Consider the following 18,719-nt stretch of genomic DNA (forward strand, 5'->3'; position numbering starts at 1 on the left):
CCTTGCTGAGCATAACTTATTTTTTTTCTTGAATTTGCAGACCGCCCCTCTGGAGATGTGCACACAAAGTCGGATCGGCTTCTGCAGTCAAAGAGCAGGACCAACATTGGGAAAAGCCAATGAAAGTTTCTGACAGCAGGTTCAGCCGTTTTGTTTCTCCTGACTAGTACTTCAACCATCTCTCCCTAATCCGCCCACCAGTCCACAAAGGCTGAAAGCTAGGACGGAGCCCCTTTAAGTGGCAGAGTGGAGAGCATTTATCCAATGATTTACTACTTGTTAAAAATGTGTATGCACTGGCCAGACCTTCTAGAAAAACAAATGACAAGTGAAGCTCCGCAGCTGCTCAAACTCGCGCCAGTTACATGTTATTCCACGAAAAAAAAAGTTTTAATGTGTAAATATTTATCCAGGCCAATCTCTTCGATGGACTTACCTTCGATCTTTGGCTTTGCTTCTGCGAGTCTCTCAGCAAACTTCTTCTTGAAGAATAAAGCCTGCAGGCGCTGTTGGTAATGGTCGATTCTGCAGAATTAATGAACAGAATGCGCTTAGATCTGTCAACTGGTTTTTAATTCTAGTTCAGGAACATCAGCTAGAGTGAGTGAAGCTCTCCCGTGAGTGCTGAGGATAACAGGATCGGAAGACTAGTCTATAGATAATGGGTTTACGTTTCCGCTACATATCACAGACAAGAGGAAATCATCCCTGAGATCTCACCTTCGCCATATTGCCCTCTTGTTGTGTTTATCGTCTTCAAGCCGTGGTTGCCTTTACTAGAGTCTCCCATGTCACTCTGCATCACTTGCTGAGTGATTTTGGAGGTGGTTCACACCCCTTTTTTGTTCTTCTGATGCCTTTACATAACACGGCTGAGATGACATCTTGCATATCATGCAGCACTTTATGACGTTTCCAGTTCTTTTTAATCAGTTCTCAGGCTATTAAACCCATTTGCAGTTGGTGCATTTGACTGACAACCTGCCTCTCTCATCCACCTCCCCCCCCTACCCCCCTTCAATTCTATTGGTCAATTCTGTAATGGGACTGGCCTATCTGTGCTTTCTGCTCAAATTGAAAAATTAACCTATTTTATAAAGAAAAGAAAAACCTGGATGTATAAAGCACTTTGCACAACCTTCAGATATCTCTAAGTGTTTAACGGTCAACCTTTTTTGTGTAGACACCCTTGTAATTTTCTTTTGGAAAATAAATTGTATTTTTATTTATTTTTATTTTCTTATTTCAAAGTGGAATAGTTTAAAAGAAAATTTCTACGTGTTGATGGACTTATGGTGCTTTCACTGCACTGAGCACCGTCTCATTTTAACGTAGCCTTGCTGTTGGAATGTTGCATTCACCGAAGAACAACAAGGGGTTGGGAGGTTTGGGCAGTGGGTTGGTGCTTGTGCCTTTAGATGCAGCTGGGCACAGATTCACGCTCGATATTGATTCATGCTCAATATTGAGCTCCCAATCTTTCCTATGCCATAATTTTGCGAGTGGAACATAGGAGCTGGGGTAGTTCCTTAAGCCTGCCACTCCAGTAGATCATGGCTTATCTATATCCGAATTCCATCCATCCATCTTGGTTCCGTAACCCTTAATGCCTCCATCTAACAAAAATCTAACCACCCCGCTTCAAAACTTTCAATTGACTCCCAGCTCAGCAGCTACTTTTTTTTTTGTGGGGGAGGGGGTGCAATGTTCCATTTTTTCACTACCAACTGTGTAAAGCAGTGTTTCCTGACAAGTGTTTTCTAGCTTTAAGACTTTTTTAATGAGATGTGGGCTAGGCCAGCAGTTATTGCCCATCCCTAAATGCCCTTGTTCAGAGGACATTTAAGAGCCAACCACATTCCTGTGGGTCTGGAGTCCTATGTAGGCCAGACCAGGTAAGGATGGCAGATTCCTTTCCCTGAGGGACATTAGTGAACTAGATGGATCGACAATGGTTTCATGGTCATCATTAGACTTTTTAATTCCAGATTTTTATTGAATTCAAATTCCACCATCTGCCATGGAGATGTTCGAACCCTGGTCTCCAGAGTATTACCCTGGGTTTCTGGAATACTAGTCCAGCGACAATATCACTAAGCCATCACCTCCCTCCTGAATATGCCTCCTTGTTCTGACTCTCCCTCACCAGATGTAATTGTTTCTCTCCATATCCTTACCTTCAATCATCTTAAATGGTTTAAGTAAATCACCCTTAATCTTTGATACTCAAGGGGCTACAAGCTTAGTCTACACAGGCTGTCCCCATAATTTACACCTTTTAGCCCTGGTGTCATTCCCTTGTACTTTTCACTAAGAAAGGTGAATAAACACTGGGGGCATTTCATCAGGCAGTGCATGAGCAGCAGGACCATAGATAGGGAGTTCTCAGCCATCTCATTCTCCTACAGCATATGTGTGGGATTGGAAGAAGAAAAATTAAAGAAAATGGGAGACAAAAATATAACCAAAAGAAAAATGTAGATGGAAGATAAGCACGGACCATTACCTGGACCTCTAGAATGAACCACTTAGCCCAACAACCTGGCTCCTTCCCTCATGCCATCTACCTTATTGCACTTGATCTGTTCTACTGTTCTCAGGTCCCAAAGGTCACCAAGCTAACCTTACCCATCGTATCGGGCAGGGGTTTTCAGATGCCGGGGTTTCCCGCCCCTTCACCCGAAGAGTTCACAGAGAACGCATCCCCACCCATCCCAACTGTCCCGCAGCCATTTAACACTACTCAGGGTATTCAGTGCCTAAGGGCGAGAGTACTATCCATCTGGAGAGGCTGCTCATGCACTGCCTGATGAAACGTTTCCAGTGTTTATTCACCTCCAGGCGGATCGTAGTTTTGCCCTTGGAGAGCTGCCAGCCAATCAGATGGAAGCTCTGTAGTCCCAGCAGCACCAGGTTTGCGCAATAGCCATTACTGAGATTACAGGCAGTCCCTGAAGAAGGGGAGGTTATGGATGCTGGAATTCAGTTAAGTCCGGGATATCGACAGGGCCTGGCTGGCAAGTCCCAGCGAGGGGGAGAGTTGGGGGGTGGTGGTTGGGAGAGGTGGGGGGGCCAGGTTTGAGATGCTGTGGGATAGGATTGAAGGGGTTTTATGACCTTGTGGCAGGTGCATCCAATGGGCACAGCAGACCCCCCCCCCAAAAGGAGGTCACCCCCTCCCCCTTGCCCCACATCAGCCTGCGCAGTAAAAGCTGTCGTGCTACCTGCTTGATATGGGCCTCCCCCTGCTGCAGGTAATATAGTGCCAGGGGCTGGGCCATTAATTGGCCCAAGGGAGGGTAGGCTGCCCAAACTCCCACCCAGTGAATCAATATCGAGTGTGAATCTGTGCCCAGCTGCATCTAAAGGCACAAGCACCAACCCACTGCCCAAACCTCCCAACCCCTTGCTGTTCTTCGGTAAATGCAGCATTCCAACAGCAAGGCTACGTTAAAATGAGACGGTGCTCAGTGCAGTGAAAGCACCATAAGTCCATCAACATGTAGAAATTTCACCCCAAATCTCCATTACTCAGCCCTTGGTCCGCAGCTCACTACAGACAGACAGCCTTCAAAGTCATGCGACATCTTGCACTATTGACAAACCTGCTCATCTCATAGAGGAAGCGATCAGCCCTGGCCATGCGGTCAATCTCATGTTTATGCTCCTCCAGAAGGTCGATATCACTCTTCTCGGGGACGAACTTGAGGAGCTGCGGAGGAAGTCATTACAGCGATTAAGTTCAAGGACCGAAGGACAACTGGTGAAGCATGACGTGTTCCTTGACCTCTTCAATTCTACCAGGGGAGCTGAAACAAAATAATCGATACCAGGAGCCAGCTAATTGCAGTTCCATTGACCAGAGATCAAGTTGGCCTGAGGCAGACAAGATGCAACCTAATGGCTATCCCTATATTGAAGGGGACAGGAAGCTTATTTCCTGCAACCGATATCAAATATCAGTTCCTTTTGTAATGAGGAAGCTGCTGAGCATCTTCCAAATTGCTGCATCTAATGGCATTTAAAGGACACGACACCAATTCCACTGTTTCAAATCATCACTCAGTGTTGATTAGTGTCACTGGGGATAGTGCGCTGTAGTATCAAGCCCCACTGCTCACCGAGCCCATGACAAATGTGATAAGTTTAATCGGACCACCAAATTTCCCCATTTCTACATAACTGTTTAACTTAGGTCAAAAGAATACGAGTGACAGATTTGTAAACTTAATGAGTAAATAACAGTTTATTAAATAAATTGTCTGTAACCAGTGGCAAAACATGAATTTTAAGTGTGAGATAAAACAGTTCATTAGCTTCAACCCAGAGTTTATGATTAGATGGGCTGACTTTGATTGCTTTCTTCCAAATTCCTTGCAGGTTGTTGTGGCTGACACGAGGTGGTCTCCCAGCATTTGCAGTCTGTGGTTCTCTGGTTGAAACTTGTTTTTAATGTCTCCGCTGGTGATTTTTCCCCTTTTCCTCCTGACAGGGGTTTCTCAAACAAAGCAGGATACAGCAATGTGAGGAATAGCCAGCTAGCTACTATGGCGGGATTACTGGAGTCTTACAAAATGCAGGAGAGAGCGGTTTCAGGCCTTTCCTCTTTTCAGGCTAGGAGCTGATCTACTGCACTATCCTCACACAGGACCTGGCCACTTAGTCAGGAGCCAATCAAAATACCATCACTAGGCAGTTCCCTCTAAAACCAGGTCTCCTTTCCAGCACCATTCTGTCCAACCTGGCACACACTGTTCCAGGAGATAGCAACATTGTAGATTTTCTTCTTCCTGCTCTAGTGAACACCTCTTTTAAACTGCAACCATGGTAGTCTTTAAAGCCACAGTCCAATCTTAAAGCCACAGTCCAAGAAAAAATAAAAATATGTTCTTTACATTAGTAACTAATATCCATGGCAACCATTTGTCAAACTATAGCAAATAATTCCATTTAGTCATGTTGAGATTAAATCATTGGAAGAGTTACAGTTCTTAACGACGCTTTCAGTTAGCGTGGTTTGACGGGTTAGGTTACCCTGGTACTAGGAGGGGAGGGATTTAGTTTGGTAATGATGATAGACTAATGTTATTCACAATTGTAAAGAGGATTCAATCAGAAGTAGCATACTTTACTTTGCACTGAAAGCTGAGAGGGAAAAATCATCTTCCAATCTCAGCCAGTTGCTCAGATCTAAGCTGAGTGACTAAATATCTGTTGTATTTAGAGCTAGATGCTGGCATGACTAGGCCAGTTATCGGGCTGAATCCTAGGGCCATAGTCTCGATGATGTGGGCTGGACAGGACCAGGGGCTGCTTCTGGGATAAGGAAGATGATTATATTTTATGATGCCAGGATTTTTGACCACAAAAATCACTATAATCACTGTCTCTGTATTGAAAGTGGAGCACTTTGTACAGTTTTGGCCTCCACACCTAAGGGAGGATAGACTTGTCTGTGAGGTGAAGTATTGGGGGTGGGGTTGGGCGTGGGGGGGTGCACTGAAGGTTCACAAGACTGATTCCTGGGAAGAAGGTGTTGTCCAATGAGGAGAGAGTAGAAGAATGAGAATGAAACATATAAGATTCCAAGAGGGTTTGACAGTGTAGGTGCAGAGAGGTTGTTTCCCCTGGCTGGGGAATCTAGAACTAGGAGTTATCATCTTAGGATAAGGGATCAACCATTCAAGACTGAGATGAGCAGGCATTTCTTCACTCAAATTGTTGTGAACCTTTACAATTCTCTACCCCAGAGGGATATGGATACTGAGTGGTTTACTGCATGCAAGGCTGAGATCGATAGATTTTTGGACTAAGGGAGTCGAAGCAAATGGGGATCGTGCAGGCAAGTTAAGTTGATGCCGATGGTTAGCAAAGATCTTGAGCAGCCAAATGTTCCTATTTCTTATGTTCCTATGTAAGACAATCACAGCTGAAACCAATTCATTCCTCCTCCGACATGCAAACACACTCCAGTAGGACAGTGATTAACAGATTGGCCAAATTTCTCCCCCTACGGGGAGAAGGTGGGAGAATGGGGTTGAGAAACTTATCAGCCATGATTGAATAGCGGAGCAGACTCGATGGGCCGATTGGCCTAATTTCTGCTCCTAGTCTTATGGTCTTATGGTCTTTGGGCGCTAAGGCGTACAGTTCTCAGGTTGAGACCAGTTCATTCAGTACACACCAGGAGAATTCCACTTCACGCGATATTCAACCTTGTGGTATTGTGTACCCAAGGGTGTTCCAGTCTATTCCATTTGGCATAATTTCACAGAAGGATTCATGTTCTTACCTGTTCCAGCATATCCTTGGCCAAGTCCTCTTGTTCATCCATTTGTAAGATTGCACGCTTGATTTCCTCATTGGACAACTTTAACCTAACAGGACATAAGAATATTTGGAATGAGGAACAACACCAACTAGATTTCAAACCCATCCCTTCTGACATTCGTGTTTCAGCATTAGGAACTCTAAATCAATTTTGTTTCCCCTCTTTAACACAGACCTTTTCAAATCTGCACTATTGCAGACATGCCTCACTTCATTCAATCTCCAGAATGACCAAAGACTAACTTTCCAGGGGTCAGCCATGGGTCAGTTGGTATCACTCTCACCTCCAAGTCAGAAAGCTGTGCAATGACTTAAGCACAAAGTCTAAGCTGGCACTCCAGTGGCAGTTCTAAGGAAGTATTGCATTGTTGGAGGTGCAATTGTTTGGTCAAGGTGTTAAACTAAGGCCCTCTGTGCCTTGACGGTTGGGTGTAAGAGATACCGCGCAACTATTCAAAGTTCAATATTTGCTCATTTCAATGGAGGTGAAAGTCGAACAAGTTCTGTAACAAGGTAGGAGATTCACTCCGCTAGTTTACTGCCCAGGAGGTAAGGGCAAAAATTACCCTCACTCAATGTGGGCACAGATATCACCCTGGAACCTCATCACAACCTGAATACAAACATGCCCTCCTCCAACATCTTCATGTGATGGTTGGTTTCCAGCACAAACTCAATGCATAGAATTCAGGAGTAGGAACTCTAATCTATTTTGTTTCCCCTCTCTAACCCAGATATCATCTAGATGTCCCACCTGGCACCTATGTGGCTCAGCAATGAGAATGGAGATTAAATCTTTGCTCACTGTTACCTAGAATATAGAGCACCCAAACAGGCCATTCAGCCCAACTGGTCCATGCCAGTGTTTAAGTTGCCCACGAGCTTCCTCACACCCCTCTTCATCTCACCCAATCAACATAACCTTCCTTCTCACTTATGTGGTTTTACCATCTTCCTCCCAAATTCACTGTTATCACCAGTTCTGAACTTCTAGATGATTGGGTTAATGTGCAGCTTAGTGTGCAGGGTGATGGGGATTCAACATTGGGCCATGGCACTCAGTAAGTTTATACGTGGTGAGTTCTGAAGCACTGAGCAAAGGCTTGACAAATAACCTCACTCTACATCTCCACCACCTGACAGGCAGAGACTGACCCTTCACCGCTTTATCTGCTGATGATAAAAAGCCAGCTGAAGTGGGATGGGGTCGGGTGGTGTTGGAGGGAAAAACAGGGACCGCTTGCAGACAAAAAGGATTTTACTCAGTTTTCCTCACCTGTACTCCTGAAGGTGCTGCCTCCTGCTGGACATACAGTTCCACAGCCCTCCATGAGTCAGTTTGGAGAGTTGAATGTCAGCAGGCTATCAACTGTGGAAGCCTGAGATGATCACGGCCTCAAAATGATGAACACACGTGCATTTTGCAACAGGGGTCAAAGGTAAGAGATCAGAAGCAAGGACTGTGGTTGATCTGTTTCCCTCACTCCAACCGAAGGCTCTGGGGTCAGAGGTCCTTACCAGCAGCCCAACTAAGGTTGGTGAACACAGCACCAAATGGTAAAGTGTATGATCAGGCTGGTCTATATAGCTTAGTACCACAGTGCGGAACTGTGTGTTAATTGAGGCATTGGAAAAGATCAAACAAAATGTTTTTAATTGGACTTTGAAATGATAGGTTAAGCATGCCTTTGACTTCTGCTGATATGTCACGTGAAATGAGAATAGAGAAACTTTTAAATTACAACTGTTTTTTGAGGCCAGATGATTATCGACATTGGCTATAGAATTTCCTGATGTATGTGCAGCAGAGCTCCAGCGCTATGTCACGGCCCACAACCAGATGGAGACACTGAACAGAATTCTGAATCTGAGCCTGCATCATTGAACCACCTCAGAAAAAGAATGGATTGTGTACATTTCTTTTTTTGCAATGAATTATTATGCTGTTGGGTTCTGACCCCTGGTTTCCTGAAGATTTCTTGTTCAAAGGATTTAAATTATTTTGCTCCACACTTGGAAGTACTGAGGCTTGTTGGGGTACAGTTGCGCAGGGACTGATGACCCTCCAACACCCGCAGTCAAATGGCCATTCCTAATGAGTGCGTGCTGGCAGGGTAGCCATCACATCCTGTCTTCACCAGAGACTTCACTAATGAGTGGTCATTAATGGTAACATGCTCACTTCTCTGTCAAAAGGGTTCAAGCCTCATACTGGGATTTGACACCTAGGCCGGCGGTTTACAGACCTCCCCACCACAGGAGTTGACTGGGAGCCGGGGGTGTGCAAAGTTGGGTGGGCTGGTGTTGGGGGGGAGGGGGTGCTGTGCCTGTTACTTTCCTGCCACCACCAGCTATTTACCAGTGGCCGACAGATGGCAGGCAGCCCATCCGCCCTTAGTACAATTGAGGTCATTTAGTGGTCAATTAATGGCCATTTTAGGGCCTCTTCCCACCACCGTTGGTATTTTTCCAGCAGATGGCAGATGGGCACTTCGCCATCTGAGGAGGCTGCCCAGTGAAGTGTGGCTACCTCCCTGGGGGATAGGGGCTTCTGATCCCCCAGAGAACCCCTCATTGGCAAGGGTCACCCCCATCGGAAGACCACCCGCTGCCCTTGCAATCAGCGCAAGCCCCCCCCACCACCCAACCACATCCCACGGCTGGGCCCTGCCTGATTGGCTGTGGGGAGGGGGCCCCAAACTCACTTACCTGCACTCCAGACCTGCTCGATGATGGCTGGTGCAGGGCTTTCTGTAGTCCTAGGAGTGGCCACTGCTCCTGGCCAGGAGCTCTTGGAAGGGTGGCATCCTGCCTTAGAGAGGCAGAATCCACGACTACAGGCAATTCATTTCCAGAGGACCATAAAATCCAGTCGTGGCTTCCAGGGCAGGTGGAGTCAGGGTTACCCCTGAATTTCCAGCCAGTGGGTGGAGCCACCGCCTCCATGTGAAATCCCAGCCATGATATAAGCTGATAGTTTAGTGCAAGAACGAGGTAGTGCTGTTTTGACATAGGTGGTGTTGTTCGGATGAGTCAATAACCCAAGGCCCCATTTTGCCTGTACGGCGGATGTTATAGATCCCTTGGTACAAATCTGGTGTGGGGGGTGGAGAGGTTGTGCAGAGGCCATCCAACTTTCATCCCTCAGCCAACTACGCTAAAAACAGATTAACTAGCCATTCACACCATACTTGTGGGATCTTACTGTCCATAAATTGGCTGCCATGTTTGACTGCGTAACAACATTATCTAAAATAACTAATTTGCCGTGCAGATTCTAAGGATGAGAAAGGTGCTCCATGAATGCAAGTTCCTTCTTTCTCAATGACATCTCAAATTCTGACTGCTTGCGTTCGTTCCCCTGCCCAAACACAGAAAGAAACGACAAAGGAACTTGCATTTAAAGAGCGCCTTTTACAACTTCAGAACTTCCCGAGGTGCTTTGCAACCAATGAAGTACAGTCACTATCCTATTGAGGTCAATCCCACAACCGCTATCCTGATTGAGATTGAATGGCTCAGTGTCGTGTGGGCGTCAACCTTTCCAACTCACTTCTACATGGGGTGGTTCACGGTCACACTAAAACCCCCAGAAGGGCAACAAATGGGCTTGGCAAACACTTTTAGCTTTGTGCTTACTTTGACAGCAGAATGACACAGTTCTGAGCCCTTCGTCCATCGATCACTGACAGCTCCTTCACCTTCCTCATCGTGAGGTACAAATCTTCGGTAGAGCCGAGCTCCTTCTGCAGATGCGGTTTGTTTAAGGAAAAGAAAAGTTAAGCACAGTTCACCGGCCAAAGTGTCCAAAAATCACCCGACAATCAACACAATGAAATTCAGTGGATAAAAAGCAGTGATTTCTCACTGGTAAATTGAATGCAATCGGCACTCACCTGTTCTGAGAGGTTATTGTTAGTGAACAGGTCCTGTGCAGAAAAGGTCGGCGATGAGCATAGAAAATTTAAACATGCCAAGGTGAGTTAGTATTCAGCAGAAAGCAACCACACAGGCAACGTGCTGTCAAGGTATGAACCAATGTCTATCAAATCTTTATCACTTGCTATTTTAGATGGTTCCTCAGTGGCCCACAACGTTATGTCAATACCACCAAAATACCATTCTTCTCCACCCACCTCCACATTCCTTCATCTATGGCTGATCTTCATTAGTCCAGCAGTGGAAGCTTGGCACCACCACCAGGGACTGAGCAATAAGTCCAATTTGCCTCCATAATAGGCACTGTACTTCAATATGGATTTCATCTTGCGGCAATTTAAGATAATAAGGCACTATATCAGTATAATGATGATCAGTCATCAGACTCTTTCTGGCAGCCCCACCTCAATCACAGCATTAAAGTAGGCTGGGAGCAGGCTGTCCCATTGGCGCATCAACCAGATAAGGACATAGTTTAGAAATTACTGTTGGTGACATCGGCAGATGAACATGTAACTTGCTTTTATGGCATTCACTTCTCTGCTATTCCAGCCAATAACCCATCTAAACAAACTGGCACCTCTGTCTCAATAATGGACCAAGGAATCAACTGCTAATGGACCCAACAGTAATCTTTCAGTTTTACTTTCTTTCAATGAAAGGCACTTGTTGCCTCATGCATTAAGGTGAAATCATTAACGGGAGACAGCCAGCCAGCCACTTGTCCTGTCACTGTCAGTTACCTGTTAGGAAGGGAGGGGGAAATCAGAGCAACACTGAAATTTCACAGCACTCTCAGCAAAGCTATGCAAAGTAAAGTTGAGGAATTAAAAGAGAAGGCAAGTAAAAGATGTCCTTTTGGGGCTGCAAGCTTATCTCCCTCTACACCCCAGTTGGATCAGCAAATTGCTTACTTTGAGGGTGAAACACGCTCTAAACACAGCTCTAAGTCAATGGTGCTAAGTCTGAGGCATTTATACCCACACAGTGGATTCCTTAGTTCATTATCCTGCTGCCCCTTTGTTCTCCTCTGGCACAACACAAAGGAAGTCCTCTGCATCCAAACACACCAACTGCTGTGGAACCAAGTGGAGGCCCAGCGACGCAGCCAACTGTGCCCACTTCCACAGCGGCGATGCAGAAATTCAAAAATGTTATATTATTCCAGTCCAGGATCAGCTCTCTGGCTGGGTGCCTCTTTTATTTTAATGGGCATCAATGAAAATGTTAACGTGGGCAACACACGAGCTGGTCACCACATGCATACAGCAAGGAGTGAATGGGGTAATGTGTGCCGTATGACTCTCGTACAGGCCGGCCTTGCGAGGAAGGGCAAAGTGCCACCTCTCCAACTCCGCCACATGATGTTGAGAGCACGGAGCAGTGCTGGCTGTTTTCAGAGTGGCAGATGCATCGGCACGTCCTTGAATATTTCTTGCCGTGGGATAACTGGACAGGAGTGATTCAGTGGCCTGCAGGGCCGTGTAAACGAGACCCCGTCAACACACAACCTTATATGGGGATTCGATAGTCAAAAGCAACACCAAAAAAAAAATCCTGGCATTTAATTGGCCATAAACACAGACCGAATGGATTTAATCTTTTAAAAGGTTCCCCTTTGAACAAGCGAATTTTAAATGATGCAGGAAGCGTAACCCTGCCGCCTCCCCCACTCAAAGGAGAAAAAGACATCTTGCCTTGAATGCCCTGTGCAATTGCTGAATGCTCACTATGTCAAAAATGGAGCAGGCAAGCCAAATGTTAGGGTTTGATAAACTATCTGCGTACATTTTACACTGGCACATAAACAATATGTAAAAATGCAATGACAGATTTAGATTAACAGGCGTCAAGCCACTTCAGCTTCACTCAAGGACCAGCACTCTCTATTTCTTTCTTTATTTATACAAAGGCACACACACCACACACATATATATGTATATATATATATATATATATAGATAGATAAATCGAGGAGAGAGGAGGAGGGAAGCAGTGGGAAATGGCTGCCTTATATGGATCTTTCTGCACGCACAGTAAGCGACACCTGAAAGTGTAAAACAACCAGTCAACTGGCTCTCAGTTGCTTCACTGAACAAGGGCTGCCATAATCTTTTATTTAACAGTCAGCTGCTGACAGATTCATAGAAACTGCATCCTCCCAGGATGGACAGATTCTCAGATTAGCTGTTGCAGCGCCAAGGAAGACGCAGTAATGACGCTTCCCAAATGTCAGGGATTTTTTAGTAATTTTAATATCAAATCAGAAAGTCCATGGTGGCAGCTACAAGCCAAGGCTTAGGATAGTGGAGGACAATTTTAGGGTGGGCGTTAGGGTATTTGCCATACCCAAAGGGTGATCACCAGCTAGAATGAGTCACCAGGTTGGGTGGTTGGAGCCAGGGCATTGGACTCCTTAAAGAAGCAGCTTGGTGCTAAAATAGGAACATGGTCTGTTTGGTATTCTGGAAAGGTGAGATCAAATGAGCTAAAGGCCTTCTTTACCCAAAGCCATCTTGTAAACCTGAATTAAAGGACAGTCATGACAAGAAGGGTCCATCTTTAGTTCACTGGCTTGGGGCTAGGAATGTAAATCTCCATTCTTTTTAGGCAGGACTTTCCAGCAACACTCAGACCCATTTAGCAATTGAGTATATTGGACCCTACTTAAAGTGAATCCCTGCTCAAGAGAATTACTCAGGGGCAAATTTTTGACAGTGAGGAGATTGAAACCAGGAGCCCTTTGATTAAAACCTAGTAATCAACTCCTGATCACATGAGCTCCAAACTTCAGCAGTCACTTTTAACTCCTGGAATCCAGACAACTCAACCACATTAAAAGGAAATCATAAAATAATGCAGCAAAGAAGACCATTCAGCCCACTGTGTCTGTGCCAGCTCTTTGAAAGAACTGCCCAAATATTCACCTCTGCCTGCAACTATTCTCCTTGAAGTATTAATTCAATTCCATTTTCAATGTTAGTTTTGAATCTGCTCCTACCAACCTTTCAGGCAGTGTATTCCTGATCTCAGCAATTCTCCATGAAAAGAATTCGCCTCATCTTGTTTCTAGTTCTTTTGCCAATTACCTTAATTCTGCATCCTTTGGTTAGTGATCCTTTCTGTCACTGGAAGCAGTTTCTCTTCAACTACTTTACCAAAACCTTCATGATTTGGTGAAGGCAATCTACTCTATATAAATTGCCTTCCAGTTGAATGAAACTCCTTATATCTACTGTATATACATTGCTCTATGTTGCTGGTTCGACGCAAATGGAGAAAGAGAAATCCTACCTGCTGCCTCTGATAGGCAGAGAACATCTTCTCGAAATCTTCCAGGTCAAGTGTGTTGAAGGCTCGGAGGTCGTCTATCTCATTCCAGACGGTGCCTCCAATTCTGTCCTGCAACAGTCCAGACCACAGAAATATCAATGAGATTGTTTACACCTGAGATCAGAGAACCTGAGCTATTGAAAGAATCATAAATGAGACAGCATTAAACATGCTAGGTCATTGCAATACAGCTCAAGGAGTGACACCGCTCAATATCCTAATATTACAATTCATTTCCAAATTTCGAAAGCCTGCAGCAGCATGGCCACATTGCCTCTCCAACACATTATAGGTTTAGGTCTCAATCTGTTTATTACCTCCGCCACTGAAGGTGGGCAGAGGTAATGTTTTTGCCCCATTAGTATATCTCAAAAACTAATGGACAGATTTCAACAAAATTTGGTAAACAGATCAGGTATGGTCCAAGGAAGAACTGATTGGTTTTTTGTGAAGATGTAGGTCTGGATCAGGATCCTGGAATTTTTTTTAAAGGACCCACTAACGTTGGGAGGTAGTGTGAATTGACTTTTGTTTTAGAATGTTGTGGGTTGTTTTATTTAGAAAGTTGTTGATTGTTTTTGAACATTGTGGATTGTCTCGGCCCAGTGTGGTGGAGTTTGACATAGCTGTCAAAATGTGAGCAGAGTTTTCGGAGCAGGTTGTTGGGTGTAGATTGAGCCAAAGCCTCTTCAGTGAAATAGAACCTCTTAACAAAAGAATTTTTTTATCAGTTTTGTACTTACAGAGCATCAACCTGGCAAGGAAAAGCCTCATATCTATGGGACAAAAGATCAGCTAGAAGTGGATAAATGTTATAATTTAGTTTTAGCATTCAGTTAATGCAGCATGACGAAGTTATGCATTCCATGTGTGCCCCCTTCACTTGTTCTAAATTAACCCACCAAAATAGTAGTAATCAGAATTTGGCATAATGATGCTAACTGTTCATAGTTACAACATCACCAACATCCACAATGGAAAGGGCAGTTGCAATTCAGTCATAAACATAAGGAATGTCCACCAGACAGAAGCCTGCGTCACAGTAGCCCAGTCTGGTTTCATCTAAAGAGGGGACAACATCCGTAAAAAGTAAAGAACAGCCTTTTTCTCACTACTTGTTATTAGCCCTGTTGACAGTGTCACAACTGGTTATTATCACGGATCAAACCACTGCGACTACTGCAGGAAACTATACCCTCAAATCCTGATAAATGCATAGCCACACAATGCCAAGACAAATGTTATGCTTGGAGCAGGCCAGCTAGGATTTGCAGACTAAAATAGCCCAGTTATAAATTCCTGTCCCCATAGCTCATTTAATCACTCATTCAGCAGTTCAATCTAAACAGAAAGAGTCGATTTTGAGAAAGAGATGGGGGTGGGGGGGAAGAGAAATAAGATTACACAATAGGGATGTGTTGTCTAAAAGGTGAAATCTGGCAGAAGGTCTGGGTGAGCCGAACAATCAGTATCTGAGATCCAGATTGTATTTCCAGTGTAGCATGTTAAAACAGGATTTAGTGCACTGCAGTTGTACACAAAGACATGGATGGGATATGGGAAGGCAGAACACTGAGAAGTTATACAGTGGGAGTTAATGGGAAGAAAGAAGGAGAGGTTAGCATTTTGAAAAGCACATCATTCAGCATCAGCTGTGGCTCAGTGCATAGCTCTCACCTCTGAGTCAGACGTTTGTGGGTTCAAGTCCCACGTCAGGAGCTTGAGTACATGACCAATGAGACACTCTGGTACAGAACGAAGCAGTGCTGCCGTGTGGGAGATGTTGATTTTTGGAAAAGGCACTATTTCAAAGAGGAGCAGTGCAGTTTTCCCTGCTCTCCTGGCCAATATTTGTCCATCAATCAATAGCACAAAAATCTGATCATTATCACATTGCTGCTTGCGGGATCTCACTTTGTGCAAATTCTTTGCTGCATTTCCTGTGTCACAACAGAGCTGCGTTTCAAAAAGTATTTCATTGGTTGTAAAGCGCTTTGGGGCATCCTGGAGTTATGGAAAGCACTATGTACGAATGAAAGTCCTGCCTATGGCCAAAATTTTGCATTCCGAGGCCGGGTACATGCCCGGCCCAAATGGGCGTAAGATCGCGTGAGATGACGTCGGGCGAGCGTCCCAACATCGTCGCGCACTCGCACGATATTTCGCTTGGCGGGCACACACAAAAGTCGGAAGCACGCCCGCCGACAATTAAGTGGGCAATTAAGCCCATTGACAGCCCAATTGAAAGTGACTTTTCTTGGCCTGTTCAACTTACGGTTGGCGGAAGGGCCAATCAGCCAGGTGACCTTTACATTTTTGCTCAAACTTCATCCAAGGGCGGGACGAAATCTCCATTAGGATTTAAAGTAAAAAGAAATATCAGGGGACTAATTTTTTTTATGAGGTATGCTGTCAGGTGCTTGATTGTGCTCCATGGGCGTTTTCTGCAGCGTTTTTGTGCTTTGCTTTGTTATTTGGAAGTCTGCAGCTCCCAGAGGCAGCTGTCTGCCTTCAGGGAGCTCAGTGGAATCGCTCACCAGCACCCACGGTGACATCAGTGCCCATCCACTTCCCGGCCCCAAAGGCAGTGCTGAGCCTTTCTCCGGGCGCGTTTCACGCTGGCCGGCCGTTCATTGGCCCACCAGCGTAAGATCGCGTTCACGGCGCAATCTCAGCCGGGGGAGGGCTTTACATCCGCTCCCGGCTGCGCCGACCTCGGGCACACCCTGAGGGTAAAAGTCAAGCCTATGTCTCTATGAATCCCCTTGGAGTGCCCATTTTCAGTCAATTAGCCAATGCCACAGCTGCTTTGTGCACAAGAAAGTCCCCTAAACTGCAACTGGATGAAAGATAAGTGAATCTATTTTTGGCTGCGTCGATCACTCTTTATGAGGACGCTGCAAGATCACCTTCTTGTCTGTAACCTCCCCAGCTGAACCACTGCAAATGGCCAATGGAAGAGGTGTCTCTGACTAATTTTTCATCCAACAGGCAACAACTCCCACATCCTAGATTATGTGCATGGAGGCCAAGTGTGGCTTGAATCCCAGCTTTCTGATCCAGAGGCTGGAGAACCCTGAACTGAGCTGAGTTGAGTTTAGTCCGCTTATATTCTACACGCTGGAAACAAATGGAATATGTGTCCAGCTTTGGCTTAGAACAATGATTAGGGCAAGTTTAACCAAAACCTCAGGAAGAATACCTCACCAGTGGTGGGTCCCTTGCTGTTTGTTGCATATATTAATGATCTGGATTTAAATGTGGGAGGCATGATTGGAAAATTTGCAGATGACACAAAAATCAGCCGTGTAGTTGATAGTAAAGAAGATAGCTGTTAACTCCAGAATGATGTCAATGGTTTGGTTGAGTGGGCAGAAAAATGGCAAATGGAATTCAATCCGGAGAAGTGTGAGGGTATTCACTTTAGGAGGGCAAACAAAGCAAGGGAATACTCAATAAACGGAGGATATTGAGAGGGTTAGAGAAAGTGAGACACCCTGGAGTGCATGTCCACAGGTCCCTGAAGGTGGCAGGACAGGTAGACAAGTGTTAAAGAAGGCATGGAACGCTTTCCTTTATTGCACGCGGTATAGGATACAAAATCAGGGATGTAATGCTGGAACTGTATAAAACACTGGTTAGGCCACAGCTGGAGTCTTGCATACAGTTCTGGTACCACATTACAGGAAGGACATAATTGCTCTGGAGACAGTGCAGAGGAGATTTACAAGAATGTTGCCAGGGCTGGAAAATTGCAACTATGAAGAAAAATTGGATTGGCTAGGGTTGTCCACACACTAACACTGTGTGCAATGGTGTGCTAAAGTAACAGGGTGCCAATATTCTGATCTGATAGTGTATGTAAGTGCCCCTACGTTACCCTGTGTCAATATGATAGTTCCCCAAAGTGACTGTTCTACTTCAGAATGCCAGGTGCTGAAGGCTAAAACTGGTGCCTAATCTTTACACATTTATACACTTATATTTACAGAGACATAGATTACAAACATGGCACTTCCCAAATCAACAGCCTCAGTTTCAGTCTGCTTGTATATATATGAGCCCATGAGATACCCCAGTTAACGCCCTCCACCTGAATACAATGAAATACTCAATTACTTGACAATTAACATGACTATTCTAAGTTCTGATACTATCCCAATAATGCAGTGAATGCACCATATTTTGCAATGGCTCAGCCCAGTTTTGATTCATGCGGGCAAAACAACATTGGCAATCACCCTGGTGGTATTGGGATAAAGTGGCTAGCAGTTATGTCTAGATAGGTGCTTGGACAATATCTCCGTCAAAGTCTCATGCATAACACCACTGAGGTAGTATAAATATTCAAACAGTGCACTGCAATTTCAAAGTATAAACACTTAACATAATCAATCTGTTCAAAAAAATCCAAAGCAAAGACTTGATTAAAATAATAGACAAATTCTTCATAGACAGTGCCTCAGGATCAAGGTGACTTTTTCCCATTCTGTTTCGATGGATTCTGAAACAGTTGATAAGTCCAATGTGCAACTGCTGCCTCTGCCATATGCAGGGTATGTGACATTTGAAGAGTCGGATAGATTAATTTTTTTTTGAGGTTTCTGCACTCTCTCTGACGCCTTGACTTCGCCTCTGCATTTTATCAACGCAGTTTCTTGATGTGCTCGGGTGCCTTCCCGGATGAACCTTCTCCATTTTGGTTGGTCACAAACCAGCGACTCCCATGAGTCGACGAAGATGTTTGACCTCCGCAGGGGCGCTTTAAGGACATCCCAAAAGCATTGCTGTTGTCCTCCTGGTTGCCACGGCCAAGTCCCGAGTAGAGTAGTTGCTTTGGGAGTCTGGTGTCAGGCATATGAACAGCATGTCCTGGCTAGACAAGCTGGTTTTGAGTGCTAAACACCTCAATGCTGGGCATGTTGGCTTGGCATAGGACGTTGCTGTTGGACCGCCTTCCTTGTCACCAGAATTGGAGGATCTTGTGAAGTCAGCACTGGTGGTACTTCTCCAGTCAACCATGGACAAAATAATGTCATACAAAAACCCAAGGGTTTTCACATGCAATGTACAATGTCATTTCTAGACTGCACAGATTGAGGGATAATCAAGCCAAG

General features: G+C 45.0%; 1 protein-coding gene across 1 annotated transcript in view; it reads right to left on the bottom strand.

The window, feature by feature from the left end:
- Positions 1–18,719, bottom strand: part of daam2 (dishevelled associated activator of morphogenesis 2) — a 348,363-nt gene that overhangs the window by 81,027 nt on the left and 248,617 nt on the right. The window contains exons 15-19 of the mRNA XM_078542715.1: positions 13,564–13,671; positions 9,970–10,076; positions 6,293–6,377; positions 3,606–3,712; positions 437–525 (exon numbers count right to left, since the gene is read on the bottom strand). Coding sequence (XP_078398841.1) covers positions 437–525; positions 3,606–3,712; positions 6,293–6,377; positions 9,970–10,076; positions 13,564–13,671 — 496 coding nt within the window. The remainder of the gene's footprint in view (positions 1–436; positions 526–3,605; positions 3,713–6,292; positions 6,378–9,969; positions 10,077–13,563; positions 13,672–18,719) is intronic.

This window comes from Cetorhinus maximus, chromosome 5 (genome assembly GCF_964194155.1).
Source record: "Cetorhinus maximus chromosome 5, sCetMax3.hap1.1, whole genome shotgun sequence".
Lineage (NCBI taxonomy): Eukaryota > Metazoa > Chordata > Chondrichthyes > Lamniformes > Cetorhinidae > Cetorhinus > Cetorhinus maximus.